Source organism: Lutra lutra, chromosome 14 (genome assembly GCF_902655055.1).
Source record: "Lutra lutra chromosome 14, mLutLut1.2, whole genome shotgun sequence".
NCBI classification, from domain to species: domain Eukaryota; kingdom Metazoa; phylum Chordata; class Mammalia; order Carnivora; family Mustelidae; genus Lutra; species Lutra lutra.
This window is the reverse complement of record NC_062291.1, coordinates 25,121,240-25,135,024: the sequence shown is the minus strand read 5'-3', so window position 1 is coordinate 25,135,024 and position 13,785 is coordinate 25,121,240. Positions and strand designations below refer to the sequence as shown.

The following is a 13,785-nucleotide window of genomic DNA, read 5'->3' as shown; positions in this document are numbered from 1 at the left end:
TTCGGACCTGATCTGATCTCAAATGAAGTCATTATACCTCCAAGTTGATTCCAGGGTTGATAAATTCTAAGGCTTGGCCAGACATTTCCTTTCTCAGCCAGAAACTGAAAATATAACTTTGCTGTGAAGTGTGGGAAGCAATCTTTCACCAAATATGGAGCCAATAGAAGGTATATTTTTCTTTTTTGAAGGTGATGTATGCACACTGGTTAAGGATCCAAGAAGAAGATAAAGTTTCTACTCCAACATATGGTTCACCTCTCAGGGTTCCAGACCATGACCAAAATGGTGGAAGAGCCTTTGGGTGACAGGGACCAAAACCAAGGTCAAGTACACAAATGTACTATGGCAGTGTACATAGAAGTGGGATGTTTCCTTAGTGGTCACAACACTCACTGAGTACAAAAGAAACTTTTTCCCGTCCTTTTTAAAAGCCAAGCTCCATCTGAGAAAGATGTGGGTTCTGGGTAACGATCTCCTTGGCTTTATGGTGTGAGTTTCTCTAAAGCAGAAAAAACAGAGTGCAGAGGGTGAGAAGTAAAATATAAGTAACCAAGAGAGCTGAGAAATAGATGTCCAGTACCCCCCTCGAACCGCTGAAGAGGTGAATTGAAGGCTTTGAGCATCAAACCATGGAGACAGAGTCCATGCTGACATACAGGCCACAGAGAATGAGCCTACGGCAGGACTCCTGTAAGCCAAGAACGTGGTGGGAGAATGCAGCACGGATTCTGTATAAAAGACTTAGCTTAGCCCATGAGCTCACCAAGGGTAAACTGTACCGAGCTTTTTAATAAGGAAGTGGGCATAAATCGCATCATTTGTATTCTGTGTGAGATATCCAAAAGGTATGTGGCCCATTATTATCAACAATATATGGCCACTTGTCTTCAGAAGAGCTCTTTCTTGGGAAAACTACCTGCCTACCACTACTCAAGAGGCAGTAGAAGATGAATGAGAAAGTTTTTTGAAGGCACTAATTCTGAATCTTTGTCCTGGAAGTGGTGGGAGTGTTGTTTCTTGGGCCTAATGACTGACAGCTTCCTTGATGGTCCTGGAGTGCATACCCTAAGCAAAGAAAGGAGGGTGAAAAAAAAGGATACCTGGAGGTTGGCACCAGCAAGATGGAGGCTTGACTCCTATAAAGGATTGTCAATGTGAGAAAGGTAGCTTGAGGATGGTGGGCTCCCTGAACTGGAGTTACATTGATCTATGGGGATCTTGGTGAAAAGGTGAGGAGGGAGGGTGGGGAGGGCAAATTCTGGTGGTTCTTCTGTATTGATTAGACATTATGACATTAATAGCAGCTGCAACATATGAAGTACCTATTAATACCAGGCATTTCGTATGTCGTACATTCAACCATTACAAAAAAAGTATATACAGGTACGTTATTTTATCCTCATCTCATGGATGAGGAAACTGAGGTTCAGAGTTAAATAGTTAAATAACTAGTAAAAGGCATGCAGCTATTAGGTGCCAGCATTTGAGTTCAAACACAGATCTGCTGGCCTCTTGGAGCTGCCTGCCTTCATATCAGCAGGGCAGCAGTGCATTTTCATATCTTGTCTAAATAGCATCACCAACAAGGAGATACTGAACCGATGACCCCTGGCTTCAGGGAACCCTAAGTTCTCAAAGCGCTAAAAAAGTCAGGGTGAGCATTCTCCTTTTCTCAGAGGCCATTCCGCAAAGAGTCAATCCAGTACAAGGGAAACAGCCCTATGGCTCAGGCACTGGGCACAGTGCTCCTCTTACAAAACACCAGGATCACTAGGCCAAGATTCTCTAAAAGGTGGCAACTGTGATTGGATCAAGTCCAACTTGCTGGTGGATGGTAAGAGAAGCTCAAGCATCTACCCTCCATGAATTCCAGCCTGTAGCGCTTAATCTACACACACAGCTGAGGTTCTCATGGCCTCCCCAGCTAGAACTCCTCAGGTGTTTTGCTTCTATGATGCCTCCATGTCACTTCTAAGAGGGTCTACACTGATGTTAGCCCCATTGTCTTTCAACTGAAGACCACAATGAAGAAAGCTGGGATGGATTTAAAGAAAGCTGACTTTGTGCCCCACGGATTAAAATACATGCACAAAACAGAGAATGCAGACCATCACCAGCACCCAGCCCCCGACGATGCCGGCAGCAACTCTTCTTCTCAATGAGAAAACAATGACTAGCTCCGAATGAAGTTGCATGGATCCATTTCAAGGGCAGATGAACATTATTATTTCAAGAATAATGGACAAATGTAACTACAGTGTTTTCAACATAATGAGCACCCCACAAATGAAGGCGGGCACAGCCCGTTATGTAAAAACAGACAAATAACTATTGCATTTAACTCCCGTGGAGGTGAGATCCCACAGGTTACAGAGCTTCTGAAATATTCAACAATTCCCCCAAACATTTATTACTTTGATCAAACTTTGTAATAACTTGTATAAAACAAAAATGTTCCAAGAGGTTTTTAGTGGAAGAGTTAAGGATATATTTTAATGGTAAACAATTACATTCTTCTATCATCTGATCCTTTTTTTCTTTCTTTTTTTGGAAAGAGGCTCTCTGAGTTTTCAATAGTGCCTTTGTGAAGGCATCTGCTACTCACGTAATTGAAAAGATGTTTGTGCAGTGGCATGCTTGCGAGTACAGTTATTTAATCTTAATGATAAAGCCCCGAGGACAGAAAATCATAAGTAGAAACCTCTTGTTATTTATCAAAAAGAAAAGGGGCTAAGACACCTAATCTATTCTCAAATTTAAATTCATGCTTGATGAAAACTACCAATAAAACATCAGACCTGCAAACGTTCTTAAATACTGTAGAGCCAGGTTCAAAGGTGTGAGTAGAGGGGAGGTAGGGAGAAAACAAAAATGAGACAATAAAGGAGCCTGACAAAGAAAAACTGTTTGGCAAGCATTTTTTTTTTTTTTTTTTGGGTCAAACAAAGAACTTGCTGTAGTTTACAGCATGACACACACACTTGATCAGTTTGTGCCCGAGGGTGTTTTTACACTCTAGAGTGTAAACTCTAACTTCTATTAATTACAACTTGCATTCAGAGGCAAATTTAAGAATTTTAAAATAGAGACTTTTCCAAAGGCTGTTGTTTATTTATTTTTTTTTAAACAGAAACCAGTTTTTCTACTCTAGGGCCTGGCAAGGGCTTTGTTTTCCTTTTTAAAAGTTTCTAGAACTATCCAGGCTTTGGAAAGTATCCGAGCATTTTAAGCATGCTGAGTGATAGAGAGGGAGGCTTTTGCTTATGAAGTTATCAGACTGTCCTTTTGGGAGAGATTCTGGAGGTTTTTCTCAGCCTGCCTGAGTCTCGGCACCTTGCTCGATTATCCCAGGCTGGTGGCTGTGGATAAGAGCCAGGAGGCCTTCTGCGGGCTTGGGGAAAAGGTTGATGGGAGGGCGTGTGTGACAGTGGTGCTGACGTGTTACTTGCTGTCCCCATTGGCCAGAGCCCCTCTCACCAAGCCAGTGGTCAGAAAGGAGCTGAGTCCATAGATGGGCAACCCCATGTGCTCATGGGTGAGGATGGGGCATGGTCTACCCGCTGGACTTTGGGGCAAGACAGCCAATAAAGCCTGAGAATCTAAACTGTAATACCTGCCTTGTGTATCCAGTTTGGAAATTCGGCCTTCGTATTCACCAGACAGCTTCTTCCACCACTTCATTCCCTACCTCTTGACACACATTTCCTAGAGGAAACTGTCCTTTTTGTTTGGATTTAATGTAATTCATTCAACCCCTAATTTCTGAATCCCTGATATGTTCATGATGCTGTCCTGGGTGCACTGGGGAGACTCAGGGAAAGCAAGAGTCCACAAGCCTTGCCCTAAAAATTGGTATCTTTATGGTCTTGATTTCTACAGCGGAACAATTTAGGCAATGTACAATGACCTCTGAAGTTAAAACCAAACCCTTTTAAGATCCAGTTCAAATTCTAGATCTTCCTGGAAGACTTTGCTTATTCTAGCTGAAAAGTATCTCTTTGTTTTTGATATCTGTTGAACTTATTTGTGTCAATTACTTACTTCCCTGAGATTTTTTATAGCCTGAAGTATCTAACCCTCCTTCACGTATGTGTGGACTATGAGTCAGATTGTATGGTAAGTTAGGTAAGCCAAGGATCACAGCACCTTCTGATTCTAATGAATAGTAATGGCCTGGGGTGCCATACTAAGAGGAGTTCTGAAGCTGAGCTTGGGCTCACGGAGATCAGTATGGTGTTCCCTTCGCAATCTCTGCCAGGAATGTAGTAGCATGGGCCCCTCCTCACTGTCTGCCAGCCCAATTGCAGACCCTGTGGTTTATAGATTTTCATCATCTCAGAGGGTGCTGTGCACGTGGTAGACGTTCAAAAAACACCCAGTGGCTCTTGAGGGCAGCAGCAAAGGAAAAAGGCAGTCACTCAAATGGCAAAACTATACCACCCCAGAAAAAGAAACCAGCCACTGGGAGAGGGCTTCTTACCAATTTCAAACGTAATCTTGGGCTATGTCGATAGACTGATACCGCCACATCCCAAGAAGTATGATATGCCACATCTGGAATCACTTTGGGTATTCTGAGTGACACAAATTGGAGGCATCTAGATGACAGCAGGCCAAGCTGGTGAAAATCCATAAATTGTGCTCTGAGGCTTGGCTGAATGCAATAGGAGGACTTGAAGTGAGAGAGGAGCCAGGCTCACAGAGGCTCATCACCAAGGAAATGGCATGTGCAGAAACAGTCAACCTCAGAAGGTAAGGTTGGGTCAACGGGAAGCCACAGAAGATGTCTTGCTCAGCACGTGGCAGAGTGTTTAGATGAAAAGCACGGTCAATGGTGGCTCTTTTTTCTTGCCCCCCCCCACCATCACAGGGCATTTGCACGGAGACTAGAATAGCCCAGTGCCAAAGATGGCTCAGTCCTCACAGAAGTTGGCAGCCTATAGCCTACGTCCACCCTGAGGTATGTTTATTTTAACTTGTATAAAATATTTTCAGAAATATTGGATCTAGTATTTGTAAGTCAGGTGACTTCACATAAAAGTTATCAAGAAATCATGGAAGGTCTGACAGTACTGAGACTCCATCTGCCCAAGGCAGTGGTGTTGGCTGATCCCACTGGGCCTCTCTGGCCTGGCTATGTGTGCCAGCTTCCTACCCTCCTACCTGGCCATCTGCACCCACTTAGCCACCTCCCTCATAAACATCTGAGGTTGTGATCTGTGGTGTGGAGCCTTCTTCCGCGATCTGCCGGGAAGGACTACATTTCTAAATTTCCTGTCTGTTGTTGACTGAGACTTTCATAAAATTCCTAATTCATGATAATGAATTAGTAGAAAAAAGAAATTTAAAGCAAGGTACATAAAATACAAGCCCCAATGTTTTATTAGTTTCAATGGACATAAAATTATTCTGGCAAATTGCTATGTAAGTGTAACAATGCTTATCTGTAACTGCTCTGTTCGCAAGAGCACATACAGGCCAGAAAGCCTCACTTGAGGAGCTCTGGTCTAGAGGCTGACTAACGGACTTCTCAGATCTCAAATGCTGAGAACTTGCCCATGTCTTTCTCAGTTGGGTATTGATTAACTTCAAGGGTATCAAAATGAGCAAGAAGACATTGCATCATGTCCTAGACAAAAAGAGAGCTGTAACTCACCTTACTTGCCCCCTTGACTTTTTCCTCACAACATGATTAGCTGAGTTCCTTAGAACTTGGTATCTTTTTGGCATTCACCTTAATGCACATATTTAACTTACTCAAAATGTGACCCTCCCACGCTCTGCCTTCTACCTTCAGAGAAGAAAGGCAAGGTTCAGCTGACCATCATTTGGTTTCTGCCCAGATGTATCCAGTCTGGGTCTGGATCACCCCAGGTCACAGCAAAAGAAGGCACCCCAACCCTGCGGCAGGTCAGTCTTGCCTGGGGAATGTTCATGGGAAAAGCAAAAGGTGAGAATTTGAAGCTGGGCATTATGTATGTAAGAAGATGAAGCGTCATTGGTCATTTCCCGTATAAACAAATAGTTTGTTTATGACCTTGATTTTCTAAATACTCAGTAAAGCACATCATGAAGGCCTTTTGCCTTCATGCTCCCTTTTCTGTCCTTAATTAAACTTCATGTGCTCCTCAGATGTACACCATGTAATTTGTTCAGGAAAATTCAAACCAGTAATCTGGTATTCTGTGTGAAGATTTTTTTTTTTGCCTCTTGCACATGCTTGAAAAATATTTTTCTAAAAAAGAAAACAAATCTGCACGTGACAACAAAGTCTTTAAAGTGAATCGCTATTCCAGAAAATCAAGCCAAGAGAATTCCATAAAGATAACCCTTTTCCATTTTTTATTCCTTTCCTCAGAAAGGTGACTTGGGACACCTTAAATGGAGAGTCAGACAAGAAAGAAAATGTCCTACTTAGAAGGGTCCTGCCCAGCTGGAGGTGGGCATTTTTCTTTGCGTTACGACCTATAGTAACTTTACTATCAATCCTGAGCAAGAAGTTTCCAGAATAACCACACTTCATGAGCCCTGCTGAATTTGAGGTATCCACGTAGCAACAGTCTCGCGATGGGGAAACGTTAATGCTTTTTATATTGGTGATCAGCTGTAACATGAGCAATTAAGTACAGTACTAATGGACTATGGCCAGGAGCCTGGTACTAATATTAAAAACTGACAGAGATGAATAGGTTTGGAAGCAAAACCAGGCTGACAAAGACATTTTTATGAAGTGCTTGGGCCTATTTGATTTAGACCAATCAGAGGCAAGTTTGGACGAGCCAGGCCTTCAGCGACAATGATGCATTCATAGGCATTGTACCGTTTCTGCTATGCCTTAAATAAAAACACCCATTGATTCTTTTCAACAACCCACACTTTCATTATTACACTCATTAATAAACCAAAAGCGCCCAACTAATATACAAGTAATATTTACTGAGGAACCGGCTACTTTTTTCTTGTTGGAAAATGAAAACATTTACTGGAAACATGAACCGCACCACATGAAAAATAAATCAGTGATAATGTATAGTAGATCACTCATTTCTTCTTCATCTTCTAGGGAAGCGAAGCTGGTAGTAGGGAAAAAGGAAAAGGATCATGTCTGCATATCGGGGTGAAAAGAAGGAGACGAGAAGACTGCTCGCACAGGACGAAGCAGTCATTCTGTTGATCTGATGGGAAAGGTTTGAAACATATCTATGGGCATCTCCAGACTAGATGTTTGCCCACAACATCCTGATCTTTTTCAGTTTCTTGAACCTTCTTGAAAACGGTGGCCCTTCACCAGTCTAGTCCTGTCTGTTTTGTGTTAGCGTAGCCTGTAACTAGCGAGAAGGAAAGAAATCTGCCAAGTCCCTTGGCACAGTTTTAGCCAAGAGCTTCAGCTTCTTTTTTGACCAAAGCAGAACTGTTTCTCATCCCTGGGACAGATCTGAGTGTCCTCTGCCCTTCTCTGGTAGAACCATTAAAGAGAAGTAAGATGTAAGACAGCTAGAGCAGCTGCCCCCAGACTCTTCTTCAGACCACAGGACATGGGAACATGGCTGATTCCTTTCAGATCATGATCAGCTCAAAATGAGTGAGACTGGTATAATTGTAAGTGGTTCTCATTTTTTAAAAAGATTCTACTTACTTACTTGGAGAGAGAGAGAGTGAGCGAGAGTGCGCATGAGCTGGGGAGGGGGAAGGTGAGGGAGACTGAGGGCTCCATCCCAGGGTCCTGGGATCATGACCTGAGCCGAAAGCAGAAGCTTCACTAACTGAGCCACGCAGGCGCCTCCTGGAGTCTCATTTTTTTTTTTTTTTAAAGTCAATTATCTGCAAATTTTAGTACTTCACTATTATTAAGTACTCACCACTCAAGACATCCCTTGCATCTGATCACAGCAATGTGAACGAGTGAAAGGATATCCAAGGAAGAGTAAAGGCCCTTGCTGATCGCCCTGGGACAGCTGTGTTCTAACCTGGGTTTCTGGCTCTGTGCGGGGATTTCCATATTGGGGGTCCCACTTGGCGGTTGACTGTTGTCTCAGCCCCAGATTACTCTTCTGTGCCCTGCTTGGTGTTGCTGGGACTGAGATTCTGCAGATTACATGTCTCTTTCGTCAGCTGTCTTCCTTTTGGGGTCCTGCAAATGGGGCTCTAGCAGGCCAGGGGAAGGGAGGAAAGGCTCCTTCTTTCTGTTTTGCCTGCTGTGAATTTCAGGGCCAACCCAACAGTAACTTAGCAGCAGCAGTTGGTTCCAGCCTGTAGCTTCTGTCAACAGTCCCAGAAGAGTTTTATGGCATTTGCCCTGAGGTCCAGCATTAGCCAGGGAGCACTGCCTCCTCAGGTCTGAGCCTAGCTTCACAGTGCTCCACCTCTGAGGTTAGTAACGACCGGCACTGGATGGGATCCTCTCCCCAGGAGGGATCTGAACCCCAGCTCTGTGACACATACTCTCTAAACTTCTGGGTGGCAACACCATATCCCCTTTCTCCTATTTCTTGACCCTAGGGAGCCTGTGGTCATTTCCTCCATATTAACGTTGTGCTTTACAATGTTTGTTTCAGTAATTCCCTACAGTAGATTCTCTTTGTTGAATACCTGGTGTGGTTTTTATTTTCCCTACTGGAGCCTGACTGATACACACTGACCCAACAAATTCTAGATTTAGCAAGAGTGGGTGACATAGCTTTTCAAAAAAATTTAATCCAGTGGGAGACCAAACCTTTTTGAAATACTCCTTTACTCCCAAGAACGAGGAGAGAAGAGGCATCTTTTTTATGTTTTTGTTTTTGTTTTTTAATTTATTTGACAGATCACAACTGGGCAGAGAGAGGAGGAGGAGGCAGGCTCCCTGCTAAGCAGAGAGCCCGACGCAGGACTCGATCCCAGGACCCTGGGATCATGACCCGAGCTGAAGGCAGAGGCTTTAACCACTGAGCCACCCAGGCGCCCCGAGAAGAGGCATCTTTAAAGAATCTTAATGTTTCCTAGTAGCTAAATTTGAGGGATCTCGACTAGAATTTTCCAATTTGATGGACTGAAGGCATTTGGGATTCTACTACTCCAGATGAGGTAAATCATGAAACAAAGTACACAGTCTTCAAAAGAATATATCCTGGTATTTCATTTAAGATTGAGGCTACTTTTATCCACATAACTGCTTGAGTTAATTACACATACATTCACTCTACTATTAGATCCTATCCTTTTTCCATCCCAAACCTAATCTGTTTTTTTGACCATCCGATGTCCGTAATATGTTTGATTAATTTTCATTCTTTAACTGGGTGAGTGAGCTAACAGTTGACATACACTTTTTTTTTGCAAATTTTAACTCTCTGGTCCTTAAAGTTTGATGGTTCAGATGTTGGGAACATTTGCAGATGGAGGTATGGTGGGGGCGGGGGGATGTTCACTATCAGAATACAAGTCCTTTGAAAATACAGATGGAGTTTATAATGAAAATGCTCCGATTAAAGCCTTGACTTTAAAGTCAACACCAAACTGAATGTGTTCCCTTAAGTGCTGTTTACTTAACACTCACCTGAGATACCAATGCTATTTTGTACTAGGATTTCAGTGATGCCCCTGTTACGTCCATAGGTTTTTATATTAAATACTGAGAGAAATAATGCTCACATTTGAAAAACAGATGTAGTATACTGACAGAAAGTCTAAGCCCTGTCACCAATTTTTAAAAATCTTTGTGGGTTGTCGCTCAACAAGTAAGGCAATCTCTTGCTACTACTTTGTGGGGATTTTTCATGGGGTACTAAACCCAACCTAGTTTCCTATGACTATACCTACAAAAACTTTCTAAGTTTCACTGGATGGCTATACGAACAGAGGCTCTATGCTAAATGCAACACAGATAAAAATACAACTGAGCTCAACAAAATATGACTAAGAGGAGATCCGCTAGGTAACATTATCTAGAGTATCCAATGGTGGGTAATCTGGGTCGAAGTTGGCATGCTAATGGACTTGTACAGAACAGCCATCACACTTAGCAGTTCTGTTCTACCTTTCAAACTGGCAAGCTAACTGGCCTGTTTGTTCAGCTGTGTCTTGACTTCATTCCATCCATGACTGTTATTAAAACATACACAGACAGACAGACAGACACACCACACACACACACACACACACACACACACACCCCTCTGCTTGGATCTTACAAGCTCTGAATTTGAAATCAGGTTGCTGAGTCAGTCACCATGTCAGCGGGGAAATGAAATGCCAGGGATGAAGAAGTTGGCGCAACCCTAACAAATTAAGAATGGCCTGGAAGCGGAGAGCAAGGATAACGCGTGAATTTGCTAACAGACCCGCACTGCTGTGGGCAACAACGGTCCTAATGCAAAGAGGGAACATTCCTGTGGAGACAACCTTCATAGCACATTACCTCTTATTTGCATGATCATCACCTTTTGAGAGAAGCTGCAAGTGTTAGAAAACTGAACTATGCAAAGCTTGGCAAGAAAGGATTTTCTTGGTCAAAAGCATAGCCCTAGAAGAAAGAAATACCAAGATGGGGAGAAAAACCAATGGATCTTATCTGGGGCCAATGTTCTTATTAAAGCAGTGCTTACTTTTCAATATTAGTACATTCAACATTAAACCATTTCAATGTCAATAGGGTTTCATGGTAACCCCATGGTAACAGTGCAGAATTAGGATTTCCAGAAGTGGAAGGTTCTCACAGCAAATGAACCTACGGAGAACGTATCGAGTAATCTAGGCTTGTGGGGAAAAAAATAAAAAGGTATTGTCAAATAGGTGGCCACAGGATAAAATCAAACCAAAAGAACATCTAATTTTAGCCCCAGTAACCTGAGAAAGCCATGTCCCCTAAAAAAATCACAAGGCAGTATGCAAGCTAAAATGCCAGAGGATATTTTCTATTTCCAGAAAGGTTCTTCAGACTTCCCCTTATCTTATCCTTCACAAGAAGCTTCTTGCATTGAACGCGCTTTTAATTAGGCAAGGACTTTCCAGGAGAGGGGTTCTTACCTTTCATAATGCCTGCGGGTGCACGTGGCAGCACTGGTGCTCCCAGGATTACCGCCTAATTCATCATAAATATGTTTCCATTGTCGGCGGGCTGTTATCTGAAAAGATGGCAATGGGAGATTCAATCTTGCATCATAAGAGATTCACAGGGCCAGGATTCAGTACATATGCAACAGGCAGAAGAGGACAGTCTGTTCTGGAAACCCAGAGACAGAAAAGTCCAAATGAGCATGTGGGGAGACTCGGGGCTTCACAGGGGGATCTCACTCGTGGTACTTTTCTTTTCAATAAATGTGGAATTCTGCTTTGGGTGCTATATAGTGTCACCCTTAGAGCATTTTCTCTAAGGCATCTCCCTGGCTAGTTTACGTAGTTATCCTCCCCCGCTCCCCCCCCACCCCCGCCCGGGAACAAACTCTTTTTTTTTTTTTTTTTTTTTTTATGTGACAGAGAGAGAGAGATCACAAGTAGGCAGAGAGGCAGGCAGAGAGAGAGGGGAAAGCAGGCTCCCGGCTGAGCAGAGAGCCCGATGTGGGGCTCGATCCCAGGACCCTGAGATCATGACCTGAGCCGAAGGCAGTGGCTTAACCCACTGAGCCACCCAGGCGCCCCCGGGAACAAACTCTTACTCTGATCCTTTAAGTCGGGTTGATAAAGCATCAAAATAAAATAAGATTTTAGCTAATGTATCAGTTTAAATGAATCAGAATGAACACTGGTTGCTTAAGGGGAATGGGCGGCCAAGGGTATATGAAAAGAGAGAGGCTTTTCACCAAACCTGCTTTTGTATCTTCTGATTTTTGACCTGTGTGCTGTGTTGACCACTTCAAACACTAAATAAAATTACTACATAGACTAATTCAATTGTTCCAATTGCTTATGGAATTTGCAGTCATCTCCGGCTTTATTTTTATGCCAGCCAGCTCCTCTAACCACCAAAACAAAACCCAAATCTGAAACTGTATATGTTGCAACCTGTTTATTTTTATTCCCTTAGGTCAGGAAATCGGGCGATCCATCCAGTACTAGGAAAACGAACAAATTCCAAAATGAAAATGCAAGCTATGTCTACTGAGGAGATGGGTGACTAGAACCCGGGCAGCTTACAGTCTACAGAACAGCATACTACGGCCCTGTTTAATCACTTTCTTTAATTTTATTTTTATACATAAATTAAGATTTTACAAAATAACAGATGCATGATCTGGCAAATGATTAATCTGGGGAAACCACGTCATTTACTACATCCGAGCAAGTCTAGTATTTCCTTGCAAGGAGGAGACAGAGCCCATTCTGAGGTCCTTGTGAATGCTTCTAAACAGAGTTACAGGAAAACTCTGTTATTGGAATGTGCGGGGTGGGGGGGGGGGGGGGGGGGGGGGCGCAGGGTGTGGCAGAAGTGCCCAGGGCAGTGGCAGTGGCAGTGGCTACAATCGCCCCGGGGCTTCTTTTGAAATATACTGGCAGAGCTGCAAGCCGACTTCACTTAGGGACTAAAGGCAGCAAGCCCTGGGGAGGTGGGGAGCAATCTCAATCCGCAAACAGGGGCTCTGTCCCTTTATTCTAAGGAGGAGGGGAGGGGTGGTTAAAACACTACAGGGTAAATGGCACCTTTTCCATTTTATATAAAAACCCCTTTATTTCTATAAACCCTTCTCGACCCTGAGACAATGGGAGGTTTGCATTGTTCAATTTCCCAGGAAGCATTCTTGAACCAATGAGTTTCAATAGTTCTCTCTTGACAGAACCACCTCTTGCATCTCCTGGCAGGTATGACTAAAAATAGACATCCTCTTTCATTTATAGCTTGGTTTAGATGATAATATATGGTTTCAAGCCCCTTTCAAAACACTCAAAATACACATTTCAGTAATTATTTTATATTTAATTACGATCTCCCTCTAATCTTTGAAAGAGTACACTTTCAGGCTGATCTAGTCAAGATCTACGTAAGGGAAGGAGCGAAAATGGATCCCCTCCCACGTGTTTCTGTTATTCCTCAAAGCCCTTAGCATACCAAGGCCCCTTGAAACACACCTCCATAGTTGTCTCCCTCAGATGAGGTGTGTGGGCCCTGGGGAGTCCAGCAGGGCCAGAAAACAGGTCTGTCTCTGCATGCACTTCAGAGGAAATCATCCCTTTTGTCATCCTTATATCTCTTCTGTGCACTGTTTCATATTTTATGAAGTACTATCAAGCGTGACACCATTTCATTCTCCCTTCAGCCTGTGAGGTCGATTACAGGAATCTCATCACAGATGAAGAAAGACACAGAGAGTTTGCCCAACTTGCCCAAGGACACATAGCAGTGGAATGGTCACACCAGGGCTCATACAAATGTCTTATGATCCCAAGAGCAGGCTTCCTTTTCACTACATCGAAACAGCCTCCCTATCAGAATGAGCTGGTGAACAGCCCACATGTGTAGCAGGGTGTTAATGCAGAATCTAGGGACCTTGTGCTTCCCGTGAGTAGAGGGCTATGGAAATCACAGCTTCTGCTACAAGGTCTCGACTTTGAGCTGGGGTCTCTTACTAGTGAAGAAATAGCACAGCCACAAGGTCAGCAAAAATCCAAGGGGATGGGTTAGGCATAGTGCTCTGAGATTTTACTTCCACCCAGTAATACTATGCTCCTTTTACCCTGACCACGTGTGTATCTAGTTAGAACAGAGGTTCACTATTATGTTCAGCAATGAATCACAGATAAGTCTCAGTTATACTGGAATCCATCCATTCACTCAAGCCATCCATTCACCAAATATTTCTTGAACATCTC

General features: G+C 43.2%; 1 protein-coding gene across 2 annotated transcripts in view; it reads right to left on the bottom strand.

The window, feature by feature from the left end:
* The window catches only part of ARID5B (AT-rich interaction domain 5B), a 176,748-nt gene that overhangs the window by 14,871 nt on the left and 148,092 nt on the right, over positions 1 to 13,785 (bottom strand). For both annotated transcript variants that reach the window (XM_047701553.1, XM_047701554.1), the window contains one exon: positions 11,008 to 11,105. In XM_047701553.1, coding sequence (XP_047557509.1) covers positions 11,008 to 11,105 — 98 coding nt within the window. The remainder of the gene's footprint in view (positions 1 to 11,007; positions 11,106 to 13,785) is intronic.